Raw genomic sequence first — 22,308 nt, forward strand, 5'->3', positions numbered from 1 at the left:
ATTTGTGATATTTCCCTAATACATGTGAATGGTCTACCGCTTAGCGTATTGAAAGATGAAAGTCCTACCCGTCTTTCATGTTTCAGGCGTGTTGTATCAAAGATACTGCAATGAGTTTCCACATACTTAACAAATTAAAACTATGCTATTTTTCTCCAGTCATGGACACCAAAGCTCCAGTAATGGGCCCCTCAGTAATGGACACTGCTCTATCAGTATAAAATATTGAAATAGGTCATCAGATCTGGTCCATGTTATCATAATATTGCATTATCATCCGATTTGCATATTTAATTACGAATACAAAATTTCAACTCAATCGGAAAACGGGAAAGTGGCTCAAACTCGGCTACCAAGATTTGACCCACACTAAAAATTGATATTAATTTATCCGAAGTCCGAGCATACCTCCTGGTTGACATATTTCGTAACTATATTTTACTTCTGTATTGTTTAAACATGAAATGATGGCATGGCAAGCATCATTATGTAAATTTCCCATTATAGGAGGTATGCAGTTTTACAGCTCCTATAATGGGATTGGGCCAAATACCACTATTTTTTTACATCTGTGGACTCACAACATAGTATGTTGTATACCTTATTTCATGGTAAATGCAATTAACAAAACACATTTTAGTTTTCATCAAGTATTAATTAATTAAAATTTAATAAATTAACTCACCTCTCTTAGCGAAGTTGTTAAGAATTCGTAGTGGTATTTTTTTCAGTGACACGACAACTTTTGGGTTGACGCCAATTTCTTAAAAAACAACCAAATTTAATAAAAATTCAAACTGAAACAGCTCTAGGACTCTTATTTATGATAATGTACAGGCAGTGTTTATAAACTACTTTTAGACACTTATTTTACAGGATTTGTGGTTTTTTGTCCCATTACTGGTTCCACGCCCATCATAGGGTACACTACTATATGTACCTCCTATGACTTACAATTTTTCTTCAAGCAAACAAATAATAATATTAATGACCAACCTTCTTGTAAGAACTTGATTATAAATTTTACGAATATATTTAGAACAAAACTCTCTAAGAGCAAGTGTAACTAAAGTGCTCGTTTATCATTGGCATATTTTAATGTACCATCGGGACCATTCGGGGCAACTATTTTCTTATCTTTATTTAAGAATCTACATTTAAATAACACAAACAAAATATTTCATAAATAATAATTTGTTAACCTAAAATTAAATTATAGTATCTTCTCTCTAAATGAACAAATAAATAAATGTCTTATGAATCCTTTTCAAATGAAACTAAAGTACCTAATGCTTTTAAATTTTTCGCGTATCCATTATTCAAATTACTAACTGAGTAGATTTACGTTTTCTATTTTTAAAGAAAATATAATATTATTACTTACAAAGTAAATTAAGCTCTTGAATATCACTCAATTACGTAAAAGAAAATATGCAAAAATGCAAAACACTTAACTACTGGATTTTCCTATGAAAATTCCTATGATAGGAGCCAGAGGCCCTCCCTTTCCGTGTATGGGAAGAAAATATTAAAATTCTTAGCCATATTTTCGTTACTATTCGTCCGTAGCATTTTTATTATGGTGAGTATAGTTTAATATACTATCTCTGTTGCAGTGCAAATTTAACAAAGGTTGGCAAAAATACGTACTTATCTAAACTCCTCTAGTATTAATTAGATAGATACTATAAATTGATTCAGGGGCATATTTAAGATTGCGTGAAGTTAGGCGTTATTCGTGTTCTCTACGATAAATACTTTTGCCAATTCTGATTGGCCAAAATGTAGGTGTATTAACGTTAGGTAGATATGTACATATTAGAATTTGAAACACGTTGGCAATTCAGTTAAGATGTTTCAGTAAGAACAATAGTTCTATAACTAGGTGTCAGTCGGGAGCCCCTGTGGGACTGAAGTTTATAAGCTGAATCGAATCGAACGTCAGGATGAAGGAAAATTAGTAGTATATCTCGGACCTTTTAGGAGGTACCCATAAATAATGCAACTTTTCAGAAACAGAGTTTTATATGATCAATTGATCATCATATAAGAGGTTACTAAATGTAGTGTAGGTGATTCTGAGAGAGCATTACCCATATAGAATTTCCACACATTTATAGGTAGTACCTACTTAAATTAAGATAGAAATTCTAACCTCTTTATTAAAGCATGATGTCTGTAAATGTTGATTGGACCATTGAATATTTTATTTAACCCAAATATTTTGAATAGGTATCTTCGCTTAGTTGGCAAGTTTTGTGCCGATGCGCGGGTTTTGCGGTTCGGCCCTTTGGTATTCCGCAAAGATTATGATAAAGAGACCCTCTCTGAAAGATATTGGAATATTATTGAAAGATTTCTTTTTGTCCTCCGTTGAATCATTTATATTGAGTGTACAATTGGTCCCAGAATATACAAAAGTAACTGATTTTATTGTTATTATTTTGATTAAAACTTACGACTGTTGGTGATACGTTATTTTTTTATTAATTTGAAAGCCGCCGGCGATACCTTTTCATTGTTCATATATTCGTGAATCCGGTTAAAAGGCTATATAATCATATTAGCCATCCTTTTAGAGCAGCTATGGCTCCGCCGCACACAGACAATTTTTTTTCATCCTAGCCTAGATCGTGTGTTAAAAAGGAGACATGCAATATTGAATGAAAATGAAACACCAACGTACGGAATAAGTACTTAATATCCAACGTTAAGTTTCCAAGGAATTATGAAATGTTGGGGCATTTAGTACGACTAACGAAATGGTAAACAAAAGCCTTACTTTGGTTTGCTGTTTGCAAAGAAAACTTGAACATTGTCATTGTAATTTATATTATACTAGCGACCCGTCCCGGCTTCGCACTTATATTATACTTCGCAAATTATACTACACCTAGACATTTCACCTATCAATATTGAGGAAACAATAAGATAAGATAAGAGGAATGCCTCAAGAATCATTCTATTGATAGGTGAAAATCGCATGAAAATCCACTAGTAGTTTTTGAGTTTATCCAGAACATAAAAACACACAAACAGACAGACGCGGCGGGGGACTTCGTTTTATAAGGTGTTGTAGTGATGTCGTCAAAAAAATACATCACAGACTGAATACTAAGAATTTGTAAAATAGGTAATTAGCAGATAATCGTTTCCTGCTTTTCTCCAGAAACTTCCTGCCTCGCACAGCTAAACTGTGGGATGAACTGTCGCCTGCGGTATTTCTGGATCGATACGACCTTCAAACCTTAAAAAAAAGCGTACCTACTCCTATATTAAATGCCGCTAACGCACTTACAACCCGTCTGGTGTTGCGGGTGATCAGGTGACCCGTCTGCTCGTTTGCCTCGTATATCATTGAAAAAAAATAAAAGCGGCTATTAATTGTACTCACAATAATAGCTATTAAAAGCCCTTCAAGTAGGTACAACCGTTCCTAAGTAAGACATCTACCCGTAAAATGGGCTTACAATAATATTTACTGTAAAAATACATTGTAAGTTGTTCGTGAATGATCGAAAGCACACGTATGGACTATTTGTTTGTCGGGTCAACGCTCCCGGGCTAAGTTGCATATGGTTGTAATATAGAGAGCACAGTTCACTAGGCTTGCATTTGTACATGAATGGTCGCGTAATGTATAATTGCTGGCATAAATAACCTTAAATATAATATATCTATTTTTCTTGCGGTCGAAGTGAAAAGCAGCAGCAACTACAATGTTAAGGTGACAGTCCATTTCCAACGACAGCTGCACTACTGTTCATTTTACTATGGCAATTGACAATAACAACGACGCGTTCAGTACCAGTAGTGCAGCTGCGGTCAGAAATGGAATGTTACCATTATCCTCGACTTCTGTTAGTCCACGTCTGGTGGTACAGACCCAAAATTGCCTCTATTGTGTTCTTGTTCTATTATACAATGTACCTACTTAGGTATTTAAACTTTTATTAATGTTTTGTAATGTTTTTATTTTAAGAAGAGGAAACGAATTTATTTATATATCAAATATCAAAAAGTAACATATGTATTAATTATAAAGTAATTTACAAACTTAAACACTAAAAATTGCGGATACTATAAAGGTGGTATCGATAGGTACCCGGGTAAATGTAGGTACCTAATGATTAGTTATTAATATTTTTTTTGAAAATCAGATGACAAAATCTCGACAACTTTAAGAGGCAAAAACTGCGAAGGTATATGTTGTTATGAACACACATGTTGTTATGAATGTTACCAAGAATTTTTCATATCATTTACTCGTAACATATGTCACTTCACTAAGTTTTATATGAAAAATTGTTGAGTAAGTAAGTATTATGAATAGGAAGTATAAAACCCAAAAGTCCCTTTATAAGATTACATCGAAGGTTGCTTTGAGGCATTGAAAAGCTTTCCCCATTAAATTTTACTCATATTCCATTACTGAACGCAGTGGACAAAGAGATTAACGACCTATTTGAAATACATAATATTTAATGTAATATTCAAAATGCATTTATATCCGTCTTACTTGGCATCCAATTGGCATCATCAGAATGGAATCAGCACTAGAAAAGTTGATATACTTAAGCGCTTATACGGAGATAGTAAAAAAAATACAGACTTGACATCAGAAATCTGAATAAAAGCTACTAAAATCCATCATAACTAAATAGAAGATTTACAATTTGGCCCACATTAAAATATTACACATGGCATGCCTTCTAACAGAGGATGTGTTGATGTACTATGTACATAGTTTGTTGTGACATTGATTGTATCTGAAATGCCTGTAAATGTTCGCATTTTACCAAATGTGAAACCATCCAATGAAAGAATCAATGTACACATTGCAAATTACTCCACCGGATATAATACAATAGTACACACGGTACTTTTCACTATCGAAAATATAAAAGGTGCGTCCACGCAATGCGTTGCCCTGACAGGCTCAGTTCCGTCCTTTTGATTGGTCCAGCGATTTCCACGCTCCATTGAAAACGTACAAAATACTATTTTGTGTTTGGACAATCAGTGTTGCATAATCAAAATCACCTATGCATTGATGATGAGTATCACCAGTTTACGTAAGCCTATAAAGTCTAGGGCAATAGGGAGTTGTCAGGATCAGTTTGTGCTGGATAGAAGTTAGGCTGATTGTGTGAATGGGGAGAAGGAACGCCACACATCGGCTTCCCACGCGAATTTTATTGAATAGTAATGATGCAATTTGGTCTAGTTACGGCGGCGGTATCGTTATTCATTGAATATACACTTATTTCTATTGCTTTCAGAGATCAGACAAGCGTTTGTCTCGGGCATAACACTAAAGTATACTCTCAAATGATGAGTTATTATGGGTTCTGCGGTCACACTTGAACTGTGAACGAACATTAATTTACTTGCGCTTGGTAAGAGAATAGGAATAATTCTGGCAGTTGTTATTTGCGCTTCTTCGTTTAATTTCTTCGCCAATATCGACTACGCCTCGATTTCGCAGAAGCGTTACAATTATAATTTATTAATGAATTGACTACTATATTTGTTTGTGTGTTGCTACAATATTATTTTATTCGCAAAATTTCGTCGGTTTTAAAAGAAACCCTTTTTATCTGAGGCTCGTGCTTTAAATATTGTTATATTTTATTTAATATACCTACGTAATATAAATTTGGTATAAAACGCAAATCCCACTCTTATTTCTTTTGATGCTAACAAGTTCAACCGGCTTTCCAAAATAGTCCTCCCTTTCCTTAACATAACGCAGATAATAAATGCTGTACTTTTCAGGCCGTAAAATGTTTTGCGGGCATGAAATCGCATATTCTGTACATTTAAATGAATAATTTACTTTTTACGCCTTAGTCCCGACGAGTCCTCAATATCGGCTATTTTCATAAAACCTGTCAACTTAACTCTAACCCGGAATTTCTTCGAACTCTTCATTGTGAGCCAGCTGTAGTCGGTCCCTCAAACTGAGCTTAGTGCTTAAATCGGCCAGGAAACTTCGTCCGTCCTGAAAGAGACCGCTTTAATCCGAAGCTCGTGCTGCGAATATTATTGCTTTTATATTTTACTCACAATTCTGTACTGTTTTTTTTACACGTGAGGCCGATTAAAGGGGTTTTAGCGTCCAAGTATATTACTCGTAAGACAAGTATTATTGAAATCGATCAATAACCTAGCCCAGGTACTTAGTTTGAGTTAAGACTTTCATGAGTTTCAGAAGATTTTTTTTAGTTTGGAACATTCTGTTAACCTATTGTCTGTATCTGATAATGATACTGTCCGAATTTCAAGTCATATTTTTAATTTTTTCGGTAACGAGGTTCTCTTCTCTACGAAAAAATCACAAGCGAGCAGTGAACCCATGATTTTTGACCACCACACACATGAAAGGTTAATCAAAAAACAGGCCAAGTGCGAGTCGGACTCGCGTTTCTAGGGTTCCGTACATAAATCCGACTAACTTTTGACTGCAAATTTCTAATAGGTTTTCCTGTTATCTATAGGTACAAAGAACTGTTTTGTGTATGTTTTTCAAAATTTTAGACCCAGTAGTTCCGGAAATAAATAAAAAAAAAAAAACGCAACTTATGTTAGACCGACTGACAAAAGTATTGTCGCTTTAACTCCGTGACTCTTTGTAGGTATTTATATTATTAACTAATCTCTGTTTTCTGTTTATCTCTGAACCAAAGTTCACAAAGCTAATAACGCCGTACTGACAACAAAACAAGACCGTGATTGAAAACTTTTTGAGCTTCAGCGTATACCTTAGCGAAGCATTTTCATTATGACTTCGTTTAGAAATTCAGAGTTTACAGTCACCTAATTATCTTTTCAGACATTTGGGGTAGGTAAATAGAAAGAAAGAAAGAAATTATTTATTTTCAAGCAACTATTGGCTCATAGTTAATACTTTAAAAACTAACATACATATATGTACCTATTTTAGAAACTTAGAACTTAACACTATTCATGCGGCAAAACGGAGTGGGTCCGTTGAATCGAGCTCAAACAAGCTCAATATCAGTGTACATTCGAATATGCATGTAGGTATGTTATCAAACTTATCAAGCTGCAGACTTAAGTAGGTACATAAATCAGGTTCCAGAAGATCATGCCATCAACATTAGAGAACAGTCGTTTAATTTTTTCATTGTACGAGTATACAGTCGCCATCAGATATATCGGAGCGGCCAACGTGCTCACAAATATCTGAGCGCGCCTCTATTGTCAGGGCGTTAGAGTGCGTGTTCAGATATTGCGAACACCTTGGCCGCTCCGATATATCTGATGGCGACTGTACAAAACTGCAGTTGACCTGTACTGATATGACAGTCATTCGTGTCTACGTAACAGCGTGATAAAACGGTATCCGCCACTTTCAAACGCGCTCTTTTAAAAAGCGACGGATATTTTGTCACGTGGATAAAGTCACCCATAATAGGCCTGCTGAAGGACTATTTACCTACATCGCTTGACTGTTTACTGGCTTCCAATAGCCGCAATTCAGCTAACCAATTGAAACTTTTTCATTCGCAAGTCGTCCGTGTCCCACTTTAAGGTCGTTCAGTACCGCTGAATGCGTGCGACGTGGATGACGCGGGTGATGGATGGATGTTTGGACCCGGACAATTAGCCTGACAGCCGCCACACCTCGTCTTTGGACAATATAATTGTATGTCAATCACGGTGCACGGAACTGCGCATTATAGTGACTTAACAAAGGCTGATATACTTACAGGCATCTATTTTAATGTAACCATAACGTTGACACATTATTTGAATGAGGTGCTGACATCGCGATCGCGATTCATGGCGTTTTCTATCAACGATTGCCATCTTGACTAGGCCCCCTGTTTTCGAAAGGCTTTGAACTCGCGACTCTAGGATACCAGCCTGCCGCTCTATCAACTGAGCCACCGAGGCTCCCTTCCCCCTTCTTCCTTTCGAGGTTCCCTTTGACAGGGATTACAGCGAATATTTCCACTCTCCTTCATATGCGTTTTAGGGAAGCGCCTATCCATTTCCAAGGCCAAGCAAAGTCGCTAGTTTGAGTCTGCAGTCTAAGCAATCTAAGCATTATATTTTTAAGTTTAGTTTGCAGACGTTTCTGTTAGAAAATGAATCTTGGAAAAGTTCACAAGTTCCCATTCCTTTTTATTCTCATAAGCAATAATATCTTTATTTATCTTAGGTCTTAGGTTAGGGTTTTATAATATACTTATTTTAGAAGCAGAGTTATAAGGATTGTTTGGGTTACCTATATGTTGTATTTTGACGGGTTGTTAGTATATTATAGAGAAGCGTCGGTGGAACTGCAATAATATTGACGATCTGTGAATGTTATTGCAGTTCCGCCATATAATTATATCATACAATATGTGTTGTGTTGCTATTAGCATATTAGAATACCTACATTATTATCATATATACATCATATGTGACGTCCTACGGGTAAAGGTACCTTATGGCGGTCGGCGCTTATGCTATTATTACCGCCGCTCTAATATTATTGCGGCGATATGCGACGTAAGCGCCAGCCGCCATAAGGTACCTTTTGTCGTGGAACGTCACATATATTCAAGGAATAAAGTTTTATTATACAAAAGGTTAATGGTACATAAATAATCATACAAAAGTAACTTAAATATATCTAAATATTAAAATATTTTAATCATATATACTAGATACGTCTAAACTTGTCATTGCAAGCTTTTATTTAGTTTCACCTGTCCCGTTGTCTGCGTGTAGGCATGTAATCAAATCTTGCAAGTTAAATTTGACTCACTTTTCGGTTCCCAATGAAGCTGAAAATTTGCATACATATCAAATCAAATCTAAAACCAAGTTCAGATATGTAAGTCGGGTGACCATGCAATATTTGTGATGGTACCATCGAGCTGATCTGTTGATGGAGACAGGTGGTGGCCATAGGCACTCTTTGATGAAACAATGCAACTTAATTGTGTTTGGGGTTTTAAGAATTGTCTCGATGAGTAGCAATAAAAGCTTGTACCAAAACTGAATTTATTTCAAATAATTATTTAATCATTTAGGAATGTAAATTTCGCGCATTGGCAAAAAATACACGTATCTTAATAACATAACTTCCATGAGACCTTGACCATGAGTTATATATTACATATGATTAAAAAACCGGGCAAGTGCGAGTCGGACTCGCGCACGAAGGGTTCCGTACCATAAAGCAAAAAAAAAAAACGGAAAAAAATGCAAAAAGAAAACGGTCACCCATCCAAGTACTGACCACGCCCGACGTTGCTTAACTTTGGTCAAAAATCACGTTTACTGTATGGGACTTAAATCTTTATTTTATTGTGTTTTTAGTATTTGTTGTTATAGCGGCAACAGAAATACATCATCTGTGAAAATTTCAACTGTCTAGCTATCACGGTTCGTGAGATACAGCCTGGTGACAGACAGACGGACAGACGGACGGACAGCGAAGTCTTAGTAATAGGGTCCCGTTTTACCCTTTCAGTACGGAACCCTAAAATAAAAACGTTTGTTTTATTGTTAAGCTCATGCAAAGGTACCGTCAGCCGCAAAAGTGCATGGCGACTTACCAATGAATTTATTCACAATTTCTCCATGCAATTTCGCGGCTCACTATACAATCGCCATATCTTACATTTTCTAACTTCTAACAACACTTGTCTCCTCCTCATTGTAAACAATAAGCAGCTTTGAAAGTTTAACTCAACAGTACAGCTAAACAGAGACACTGCCGTATTCGAACTTCAAGATATTCACAAGAGACGACACGTACTAAATCCATTCTAGATACGTTATAGTTTAGATATCAACTAGTTCTCTTTTGCAGCGCAACTCGGGCAACCAATGTCACTTTTACGTTAGATAGAGTAAGATATCTATTAGATGTGAATTGGATCTCTATGTCATATTCTGTGGAAATCGTTCAAGAGTATCCCCAGAATCGCGCAAATGTCAAATTTGACAGGTTAGATCTTAAACATATCGTTATCGTATTTTGGTGATGTCTAAAAGATGTCTAATAGATGTCTATTTCACAATCAGAATCGGGCCCACAGTAAATACTATTGTCAGCGTGGGAAACCCGTATTGGTCTTGTACAGTCAACTAATATGGATTTATGTTCGTTCACTATACCGAATCTGTATTGAAGGATGTAGCTCGTGGTTTGGACAGCTTGTATTTGGACTTAGTCCAGGGATATCGTTAGTTTTACTATGAATAATCATATGGAATTATTATACCAACATAGAGCACAATTTTATCATAAGTAATTGTGTTTTAACGTAATGTTTTTAAATATTAAAATATGTTATACTCGCAAAACTGTAAATGTATATAAATTGTGCTTAAAAAAGTACTTTCCCTTTAGTGGCAAGATAATGCTTAACTTTTTAACGCAGAATCACATGTGTTCAATAATTTCAATATATTTAATAAAATATTCTAATATATTTATAAGAGCAATCGATTTAAGTCCAATATCTTACACCAGGCATTATAGTTAATATTTTTAAACAATTTTGGTTAATCTATAGACACTGAATTTAAACGGTGCAATCTTATTAAGCACATCTACGGCCAATAATTAATTCATAAAACTCGCAATGTTCACACGCAAAACGAAACCAAAACGCGTACCATATTAGGTGTATTGTCATTTGATTAGTATACACGAGACCAGGACAGTCGGGTGTTTAGCCCACCATGTCGCAATCAGTGCACAAAGCGGGTATTTTATTGTGATTTACATATAGAACTCCATTGTGGGCGCGTGCCCTGTGGCAGTCGCCCCCCGACCTCGCTGCCGGTGCCGTGGTCTCTGACCTGATCATTTTTTTACGGATTTGTTAGTGATCTTATAGAAAACCTGAGGAATCATATACAGAGGTATGTTTTAAACAATTACTTCTATTTTCAGTAAAGGCTCGGCGTAGTCTACAGCGCAAAATTACGTAATATTTGTTTGTAAACAATAGACGCGATACGTACAGACGCATACAGGTTATCAATATTTGATTTTCTGTTATAGGTATACTGTTTTGTTATGATAATTTATTTTAAAGGCATTCGAAGAACACACTCTACAAATCAGTATTAAATTAAGAAGTAAATTACATTCACATCTCTATAATATTTTGTTTACTGCATCAAAATGCAGCGCATAAAGGTGCATGTAGATGCTCGTAATTCGCTTTAATTTTGATATTCTTCTCTACTTGCAAAATGTGCCAAAATTTATAGGTTGATTCTACGGTAAAACAGAAAATTTTTTCAGTAAAAAATATATTATATGAGTTTTCAAAATAACTGCTCGTCCAATTTATCGAGATAAAAACTAAATAGCAAACAGATTGCAATACCTACTCCGTAATTAAGGTGCAGCAATAATACCCGCAGAAGCTAATTGCTTCGAAATCGAGCGTTGTTTATAAATAGCAAACTACGTTTAAAATTTCCAGTTCCATTTTATCTGTTAGAAATTTAAAACGAATTACGCCTGCAGCGCACGGATAATCTGATTCCATTGGAACAAAGTGCTACCGGCCCGACCCTAAATACATTATTTGCAAATTTCTCCGATATCTGGAGGAGTCCGCTTGATTTCTTCTCTAACGTAGCGAGAGTTGAGGTGGTCTGTTTAACGATCGGCGAGTATCGTTTATTCTTTAAGTTCATGTTTATTTACGGTATTTTTTTTTCAGAATCCAATAGATTTACAGGCTATTTTTCTGACAAGTAGCTCTACGTTCAAAGACATGCGAATTTAGTGAAAAACTTTCAATTATTACTAATATCAGCTTGGGCGTGTTAACCTGACATACATGTTTAAGTATACATATATGTAGGTATATGTGTTTTTCTGATAACCTCTGTTTCAGACAAGATTTAGGTTTTATTTAAAACAAAATACTTACAAATGAGTTCAAATTCAACAAAAATCAGCAATTCAGATTAAGAAAAGGGCCACTAAGTCAACTGAGCCTTTTCCTTGCTACACACAAAGGGTTAGCGGCATAGCAGCGCTTTTTCCGTAGTCCAATGGAAAATAGGCTTTTGAAATCTTACTACTCGTAAAAGAGTTCCCTCCTCGTGGAGGCATATTTCACTTGCTTGTCAGCCGCAGGCGAGTCGAACTCTCAAGAGAATCAGTATAAATGGCTTCTATTTACGCATAGTTGTTTTTGATCTTAAGATTACAGTTACAGTGAATGAAGTGAGTGTTTGACTCGCTTGCGGTCGATAAGCAATGAGAACACAAGCCCAGGGCTCTCAAAAATCAACCCATCGTCTTGTCGAGAGATATCCTTTCATTAAATTATTGAGTTGTAATAAAATTTCCTTTAGATGCTTCGCTGGAGCTTTAATTAAGACTTCGACAGATTTAACAGTGATTGAGACAGACAACTTTATTTGAAAATGTTTGCCGCTTCTAAGGGCTCTGTCAATAATGTGGGCAGGGATTTTGGGTCGCTCGGCCCTTGCGGGACGAAAACAAATTAGAAGTAATTGCTTCAAATAATTTATGAAGGAGACTTGTATTTTAGAAAAAGGGATTTAAGCAGATTTTTATCCCGGATCTTTGAATTGTTAAGGTAAGAGATGATTTTTAATTGTTATGAAGATGTCTTTATTTAAACACGACGTTTACTCACCGCGCATTTGAACTTTTGAATAGAGCTCTTTTAGTATAATATTTTCTAAAGCCCTCTCATTTTTGGTCGACATATTCGCAACGCAATTTTTTGGCACACAATGGTTACGAGTTGCAGTCCAGCAGCGACAATATCGTAAAAAACCGGGCAAGTGCGAGTCAGACTCGCGCACGAAGGGTTCCGTACTATAATGCAAATAAAAAAGAAAAAAAAACGGTCACCCATCCAAGTACTGACCACCCCCGACGTTGCTTAACTTTGGTCAAAAATCACGTTTGTTGTATGGGAGCCCCATTTAAATCTTTATTTTATTCTGTTTTTAGTATTTGTTGTTATAGCGGCAACAGAAATACATCATCTGTGAAAATTTCAACTGTCTAGCTATCACGGTTCGTGAGATACAGCCTGGTGACAGACGGATGGACGGACAGCGAAGTCTTAGTAATAGGGTCCCGTTTTACCCTTTGGGTACGGAACCCTAAAAAGCTGAAATGTTTATTGACTTTCCGATACTGTTGCCATATTCCAAATGTCAGTCGGCGGGGTAGTTGGCCGCTCGCCCGTAGCTACTCCATAAACCATGTATTTTTGTAAGTACACTTTAATTTACCTTGTTGAACTGAGAAATATGTGTAGTGAAAATGAGAATATACTTTGGAAAATACGATGGCTTTTCTCATTTTATCTCTAGGTTACTAATACAGCTATCGATATGGATACGTGGCACGTGTTTAAGCCATTTTAGCTTTAAAATTTTCCAATAAATTCTACTGCGCCAACCATAAAACTAAACTGACGAATTCTGCACTTTTACGATTGCATTATTTCAAAGCGCACAAACTTTTATTTTTACTGAACTAACCCGGTGCCCGAGAGCCCTGGGTTCTTATTTAAACCGCTTGCCAAGTGTTTCGTCTCACTAAACCGTTTTAAGTGTGACCTCCGGCTAGTCATAATTGTTAAAGAACATAAAGTCTAGTTAGACAGGTCAGTCGCGATAAAATGTTTTGCGAATTATTAGTTAGCAGTTAAAGTGCACTGGCTCGGCCGCGGCCGTCCGTGCCAAAATGTTAGGACAGCACTTCCTGGTTGCGACTGTTTCTACTACAGGCCTGAACGCACTTTAGTACTGTCAACTGGACGGCTCAAACACATTCGCCGAAAGTGTCAATTCAAAAGTGGTTGCATTATAAATTTAGACTCGATGACGTCTTAATTTAACACCCAGCTGTGGCCCAGCGTCTGTTCAGCAAAAACAACGAGCTAATTTAATTTAAAATATGTAATTTGAAACTGATTGGTTTCGCAAATGTTTTGCAGAATGTTTACAATTTACACTAAAATCACGGTGAGTGTTTTTGTATCATAAAATAATCAGGCGTGTGTTGACATTGCAAATGTGGTAACTTTTTGCGGACTATAAACATGAAGTTGGACTTAACTGAACTTTACGCAACAGATAAGAGCTGGGTCATAAATAATAACAAATTTAACGGAATGGCAACCGAAATATTTATTTAAATACTGTCAGTGATTACGATGATAAAGTGCTTTTTAAAATCATTGCAGCCTTGGGATCGGAAATGCATTAACATACATAAAGAAATGTAACAACATCAATATTATTTTCAAAACGGGGCATAATAATATAAATAGTTAAGGTAAAACAATATGAAAGCACAAGTCCATTAGGTACTTCTAAGTATTTCTTATGCTAATTTCTTTATGATAAAAAAGTAGGTATACAGTCGATGCCAGAATCGAGTAAGAAATACGAAGGAACGTCATAAAATCCTTATTTTTCTGTGTCAATGGTGCTTATTCTTTGCTATGATAACAGTAAATTGTTAAACAAGAATTGAAAGTGACCCTTTGCTCCAAAAAAAATTGTTCGTTGTTTTTTGTGTCTGGTGAAAAGTATATCAATAAATGTGCTTTCACACTAGCATCTTAGAACAATAAGAACTTAAGAAGCATAGTGGAAACGCTGACGAATCATAAACAAAGCGGAGCGAGCATTCCTAGTTATTGTTTGCCAAGATGTCGCGACGCGATATTTGTTTTGTTTGAGTAAATATTTTTATCATACTTTTTATTATAAACTCATCCCAATGAGGAAACATTGACTTCTTTGTATAGGGCAATCCTTGACAGATACATTTTCAACATTTGAAACGCAGCATTGCATCGTCAGCATTTGACAGGATTGTTTAATACGACGACAAAAAAACGGGTCTCCTATTAAAAATATATCGCAAACAGAATAATAATAAAATTAGCAATGTAAGTGGAACAATGCCACAAGGTAAATTCTGTCCATCGAAGCTTACGAAGGATTAATTAAATTATACAGACTGAAAATGGCCACTATTAACTTTTGCGAAATTTCCAATGAATTTCATTGTATTCTTTAACAAAAGATAAGTCGCCCTGGAATCAGCTTTAATAGATTTTCGTTAATTGAGCTGAAAAGTAAAAAGAGGTTGAGGATTTTCCAAATTGTCGGCTGCAACTTTGTTTCGAAACTTTGACGTGATGCCGCTCCGGAAAACCAACTATTTAACCTTTAAAACTCTTATATGACTCAACTTTGACATTACAAAAGCGACCTTATTCCTTTCATAATATAGTTTGTATTAAAGATTGCGGTAACATTTATATGAAGTTGAGAAAATAAGTATTCAAAATGGTTTCGCTCGACGTAATTAATTCCTCCCGCTTTTCAGTTCGTCGTTCATATGTTTTTTGCTTTGGGCTTTTGGAAAAGTTTAATAAAGTTTACCTATCTATCTAGTAATGATGTAGCTAAAAATATGTACTTGTCCTTTTCTTACGAGTGTATGTCTCTCCTTTTAGAATTGGTTTTAAAGCCATCGAATGGTGTTTCACATGTTTATACTTTTTCTCTTTTAGTTATATAAATTTATGAGCGCCCCCTAAAAATAATTATATCGGGGGGCACGGCAGTGCCCCCGCCAAGTCGAGCGCGAAGCAAACACTGCCGTACCATCCTTTACTGGAACCATTTCGCCGCATTTTCAGGCCCCTATTTGAGAACCTCTGGATAAGACCAGAACGTAGAAATTTTGGTCATCCAGTAAGCTATAATCACATACTTAAAATCCAAAATTTCAAGTCTGTAGGTCATTTAGTTCCGAAGTTAAGCGAAAGCAAAGTTTCGCATTTATGAAACTCACTCATGATCATCAGAATAGAACTAGTACTTCCCATAAACTCAGAGAGCTGAAATTTGGTACAGAGTTAGGGTTTAATGGCCACATAAAGGGAAAACCTAAAAATATTGCAATATCAGTCACGTTTTAAAGATCTAAGAACTGCATAAGTAAGTTTGTAATCCCATATAAATATATGATATTACAAAGTTACTGTTGCAGTTCCTACAAATAGTAGGTAAAGTAAAGGTACACTACGATGTACGATGTGAGTATGAATGAAGATATGTTTAGTTATGATATGTGTATACATAGTATGGGTATGAGTACCCGAAAAGAAGGACTGCCTACAAAAAGAGATGAGATCCCACCAAAAACATTCTGTAAAAAACTAGCCAAGTCTCGATGGAGCTGCTTGTTTATCTCTAAAAAGTAATGAAATCTAGACAAAGCCGTGCCAAGTCTAAGGTTCCTTACTGCGATTTCTTTATTATTATAGTTAATGTTGTGTGACTTGGCCGTTGAAGGGTACACAAGGGTACAAAACCAGGTGCTCCATGACACCATTGCACCAATCTGTCGCCAGAACCGCTACCCATTGACGATGGGAAATTGCCACTTGGAAAACGTTGATTCAATAACCAGTCAATTGTAGGCTTGATAAAGCTGCGTATTTCAATAATACTTATGTATTGAGCCTGAAACAAACACTTCTTTTTGGTGCAATGGCAGATTGGTGCAATGGTGTCATGGAGCACCTGGTTTTGTACCCTTGTGTACCCTTCAACGGCCAAGTCACACAACATTAACTATAATAATAAAGAAATCGCAGTAAGGAACCTTAGACTTGGCACGGCTTTGTCTAGATTTCATTACTTTTTAGAGATAAACAAGCAGCTCCATCGAGACTTGGCTAGTTTTTTACAGAATGTTTTTGGTGGGATTATAATTTTCCTCATATACTTAGTATAGCGGTTCACAAAATACATCTACGAATATATTCCAGGATTCATTAAAATAATATATGAATGAATATGAATAACATTGAGTTTATCGCGAACATACATACACACAAAAAGACAGACGCGGCGGGGGACTTTGTTTTATAAGGTGTAGTTATAATACTCATCATATGTTTAAGCTTTATTTGTACATAGGTACTAAACAATAATGACCTCAGTTGGTCTCTGTATAGTTAAAATGAAACTGAAATTTGTATTAGTGGGTTGTAGTTTATGTTTTATTAAGTAAAATGGCTGTGACACTTACGGACAGATAGACGGATGGATGGACAGACGGACATGACAAAAATAAGGGTTCCGTTCTTGCCAGTTTGGCTATGGAACCCTAAAAATTGGTTTTAGACCTTCATTTTCATTCTTTGTATCTGTATAAATTGAAAATGGCTTGACAGTGTTACCATTTATTTATTTAAAAGTTTATTGCACAAAAGAATAACTTAATGTACAAAAGGCGAACTTAATGCCATGAGGCCATTCTACCATTCTACATACATCGTGACTCGTGACATACATACTGTTTAATAACAATACCTTTAGCACCGTAAAAAGTAATATACATATGTATTAGCGCGACTTGGACCACCCCATTAACGCGGGGTTAACCCGTTAAACCGTTAACCCAGTGTCAAATTGTACTGGTAACCATGGTAACTCCAGGTTTAACCGGTTAACCCCGGAATAGTGGGATGGTGCAAGTGGCCCTTATAGGTATTTGACAGATGTTCTGGGAATCCCTGTTCAGGCATTTGTAAACCACGTGTCTGACGTGTCTCTATGTAAATTCTTACCCCCTTATTCATAAACGTTTACTAAAGTTAGCAAACCGATAATAATCGTTTGTCCCTTTCCGACATATTGGTATGATGGAAAGGGACAAACGATTATTATCGGCTTGTCAACATTAGTAAACGTTTATGAATAAGGGGGTTAGTCTTTAAGAACGTTATATAGTCCTCCTCGCCGTGTCCGATGATGGCGACTCCTCCAAACAACCACTGTACTATACTTTTCTCAATAAATTATTTGTATTTGTTCTGTTTCAGCCGAGCCGAGCGAGCCGGTGACCGCCAAGCCGCCGACACCTGCGCCGGCGCAGAGCTCCGCGAAACGTGTGTACTCATTTGTTTCCTTTTGGCTCGTGTTACCGTTCCGTTTGACCCCAAACCCTTTGTTCAATTGACTTGTTTTCACCAACTTAAATAGAAATAGATGCCCTTGGAGTGTAATGTGTTTAACGGATACTGTGACCGGATAGAACTTACTACGGTTACGAGGACTGGTACTCTAGGCTTTGATATCTAAGCTCCAATATAGTTCCCAAATTGTTTTTCTATTTGCCAAAATTTTAATTCTACATAGCTTCGCGGACATCGCGTATACCTATCTTAAAGTTGATTTATCGTATGAGTGTTATATTTGCCAAATACCAAAATAAAACTTGAAACCCAAATGAAATAAACCTCACAAAGAAATGTGGCATGAATACTGGTATTAAACCCATATTTTCAGCCCAACAATATTTATTTAGCCTTAGAGCTGTTTAAAATACGGCACATGACGTATAAACATACACAAGGAGACACGGCGTATTATGCGGCCGTATTAGCAAGTGAAATGCCCGATTGTGATACGACGACCTCCCGCTTGGCTTGTCCGGTCCTGAAATCATGTGCCTTAGTTTTGTCCGACTGTACTTGTGTACGTTGATGATGTAAAGTTATTCGTATTCAGGTGATAGCAGTAAACTAACCTATGCATTTGTTAGCATAGTCATATTGTAGACGGGGAATAGTTTCAACAATCTGTGAATACTGTGATCTATCTCTTATCGTAGCTTATATCCCAGTAGAATCGTCAGGTACTTTAGAGTTCAGGCTCCTATTTAAACTATCATAATGTATATTTAAATGTGTCGTTATCCGGGAAAATAAGGTTGTTATCACAGAAGCTTAATTAGGTTCCAAGGCGTCACTTTGTTATTAATATCATTATACATGTTGACACACAGCATCTTCGCTATTCACTTCGCGCCTGTGTCTTCAATACAGATATTAAACTTCTTTTTTTTCCTGTGTATTAACAAACACAAGTGTAGACTTCATATGAAACTTTTTTCTCGGAAACTTTCATCGTTTGAAAGATATGTAGGCTTTAGTCAAGTTTGTTTTTACATATACTCGTAACATTCCCAGAAGTACAGATCAGACAGCAAAATAAATTGGGCTTTATACAATATCAGTAAGTTCATAAGTACAGTCACCAGCAATAATATGTTACACAACGAAGACCGCAGAAATATCTGACACGATCATATTTGTAGCACAATAAGAGCGCGTCATATATTTTTGCGGCCTTCGTTGTGTAACATATTATTGCTGGTGACTGTACCTACCCAGGTAGGTTATAAGATTAATGGAGATAGATAGAAGAAGAATACAACTTGGTTAAATTATACGAAATAAAACTCTTATATCTAAATCATTCAACTACTTACGTATGTACATATTTTCTTACAATGAAATGAAACATTCTATTAGGTATTACGTAAACATTTTACAATACCTGAATAAGAGTCAAAGGTATTTTTGAACATAAGTTTTCGTGCCCGTAGCACTTTATACAATGTCAAAGCGCTTGCAAGTTCATTGTTTCGTTTACCGACAGTAGTTTTAGTAAGCTTCGCCTTCCTTGCAACAAAGCATTCGGCGGCGGCTTGGTAAATTAATAAATCTTCAGCACATGTTGATGTTCCTTGCGGAAAAATAAGCTCTAAAAAACCGTCGGACCAACCTTCCTAACTACCCATGAAGATTAAGAAAGTCTCTTACGTCCAGCGAGCTGAGCATTGCGATTGATGTCCATTCATTTCGGCTCTATGTAGGTATCAAGTAATACATTTTTAATAACACGAGTATGAGTTCATAAACAAATACAATATCAGTCATATTCCAATAAGTCAGATTCACGTTAGAATTGTCCCCCTTATTACACGGATCGACGGATCACATCCCAGACTAATTGATGTCAATTAATGGAGTTGATACTAATAACATTGTCATCGACGTTCCGACATAAATAATGTACCTATAGGGAAATCATTTGAGTAACCCGTAACCTCTGTCAAAATATTAGAGAAAACAAAAAACACCTACTAGATGTTTCGGCCTTGTGAAAAGGTCGCGAACTCGTCGCGAATGTTGTGCGAATTCTTAGTTGATATCATTGATTTCAAAATACAACACCCGATACTGCAAAAGCAAATGCAAAATTGAAACAATATTAACTACTGCTAAAAGAAATGATGCTGCCCTAAAAGCCTTTTAAGAAACTTGTATTGTAATAAATTACTAACTTTATTTACTCTACAACAAACGCTTAGTCTCGTAAAGCGAAAAAGAGCGACCGTGGTAACTGCTATCGTTGACCCTTCCGACCGTTAGGCCTAGTTCACATAAAGTTGCTGAATTTGATGTTAAAATTCAATTGTACCCATAACTTGCCACTATCCCAGCGTTAAATAGAAAATAGAATTTGTGATTGTTTTCGCAAAAGGTGCCACAGAAACAGTGCAAATGCTTGTATAGGTAGTACCGGTAGTAAAACTAAATTCGGTAAACTTTTTGGTTTGTGTTGGTGGAGTCTCATCTGATAACTAGACACGCTGCAACTCCGGCCGGTATGAACGTCCCTTTAAAGTTTAAAGCATTGTTTTTTAAATGTATAATATTAATTTTCAATATCAGGACCAATTTTGTCGAACGCAGGCCTGTCTCACACAAGACACATTCACCTTATAAACCCTTGACTGCGTGCCAAAAAAGCGGTCGGTGGCAGTCGATTTGGCACAGTGGCCCGGATCCGTGCGGCGATTATGTCATGCACCATCCGTTTGTTTTTTCACGGCGCTAACAAATAACCGGACTTTTTATTGGGTTTCGTATTTATACCAAAGGTCGTCCAGTGGAATGCAGCTGCAACTGCAGTTAAAGGGTTATAGGTCGATGTTTTCAGTGTCACGGTTTGTTACATTTTTCTCATTTGTGTCGCCTGTCTTTTAATATGTGTAATTGGGCTATTAAGCGTATAGATACGTCAAATCTCTAATGTCGAAAGGCCAACTTAAATAATAGCGGTACTTACGTCAAAATATGGTATTATTGTTTTAACAAATATTTAGCGGCCGTTTTTTCATACTTTTATGTAATTTAAAGGTAAATTGATCACGTCATATTAGTTATTAATACCAAGTAATGACATGCGAATGCAAAGAAAATAAGGCTTTTTATACTACGAAAACTAAATTTATTATAGGATTTCATGGATTATATATATACATAGATATCGTATAAACATATGCACGAGTAAAAAGAAGAGTCACTGAAAATTGAATTGTCAGTGCTTGGTAATTTATTGCTTGCCATAAAGTTTCGTACTTGACCTCTTTTCTTTGAGAGCAGGGCTAATACATGTGTGCAACTGTGCAAGTGGACTGAGGAAAGTTACAGCCTAAAATAGATTTTTGTCTTGACATAAGTAGTAATTTTGTGATACAAAAATACTAAACAGCCCACTCGAAATATTGTCATAGTCGAAGTCGTTGCATATTATATTTATAATAAGAGATCGGTAATGCACACAATAATTAGCCTCTAGTTTATAATAAGCATATCTATACAACTACGGTATCTGCTTACCATTAGGAGGGACGTGGTCCATTCTTGTTTCACATCAGTGTGGTATAAAAAGCAATTAAAATGGCTTTAATTGTTTTATACGGGCATGTATATAACTACCTAATATGTTTAATAAAATTCATGTAACGACTGTAACAGACGAATGAAACAAACATAATCTGTGGGACAGTCACTCGCAATAATATGTTACACAACGAAGGCCGCAAAAATATCTGACACGAACTTATTTGTAGAGCCATAAGAGCGAGTCACATATTTTTGCGGCCTTCGAAGAGTACCTAACATATTATTGCCGATGACTGGATAAATCACAGTTGAAGAGTTGACAAACGATAAACCTAAGACATGATCCCATAGGTCTTTCATTTTTATATTTTTTTACGCGATAAAATGATGACAAAATGAATATACATAGATCGATTATGTATCGAGTGTGTCGCCACTCCAGTTTATTTATACCTCTGACGGAACGCGCAAACATCTTGCAAACAAAGCTGATTCAGATTAATTTCATTAAGAAAGTTTACAAATCGGAAATCCATAATAATGACAATTATATTACATTTTGCACGGGTTCATATATTATGAAGCTTAATATCATTTTTTTAAATTTCTAATAAGTCAGTTATTACGTGTTAAGTAGACATATCTGGATACTTTTTCGTATGTATTCATTATAGGGACTATACGTTTTTCTGGAAAATCCTTAGTTCCTTTTTCTTATTTAAACACCAAAAAAATCTAACGAAATATG

At 36.0% G+C, this 22,308-nt stretch overlaps 1 protein-coding gene across 1 annotated transcript in view; it reads left to right on the plus strand.

Moving 5' to 3' along the window:
- LOC134664418 (sorbin and SH3 domain-containing protein 1) overlaps positions 1-22,308 on the plus strand; it is a 198,000-nt gene that overhangs the window by 43,249 nt on the left and 132,443 nt on the right. The window contains exon 5 of the mRNA XM_063521052.1: positions 17,904-17,969. Coding sequence (XP_063377122.1) covers positions 17,904-17,969 — 66 coding nt within the window. The remainder of the gene's footprint in view (positions 1-17,903; positions 17,970-22,308) is intronic.

This window comes from Cydia fagiglandana, chromosome 5 (genome assembly GCF_963556715.1).
Source record: "Cydia fagiglandana chromosome 5, ilCydFagi1.1, whole genome shotgun sequence".
In the NCBI taxonomy this organism is placed as follows: domain Eukaryota; kingdom Metazoa; phylum Arthropoda; class Insecta; order Lepidoptera; family Tortricidae; genus Cydia; species Cydia fagiglandana.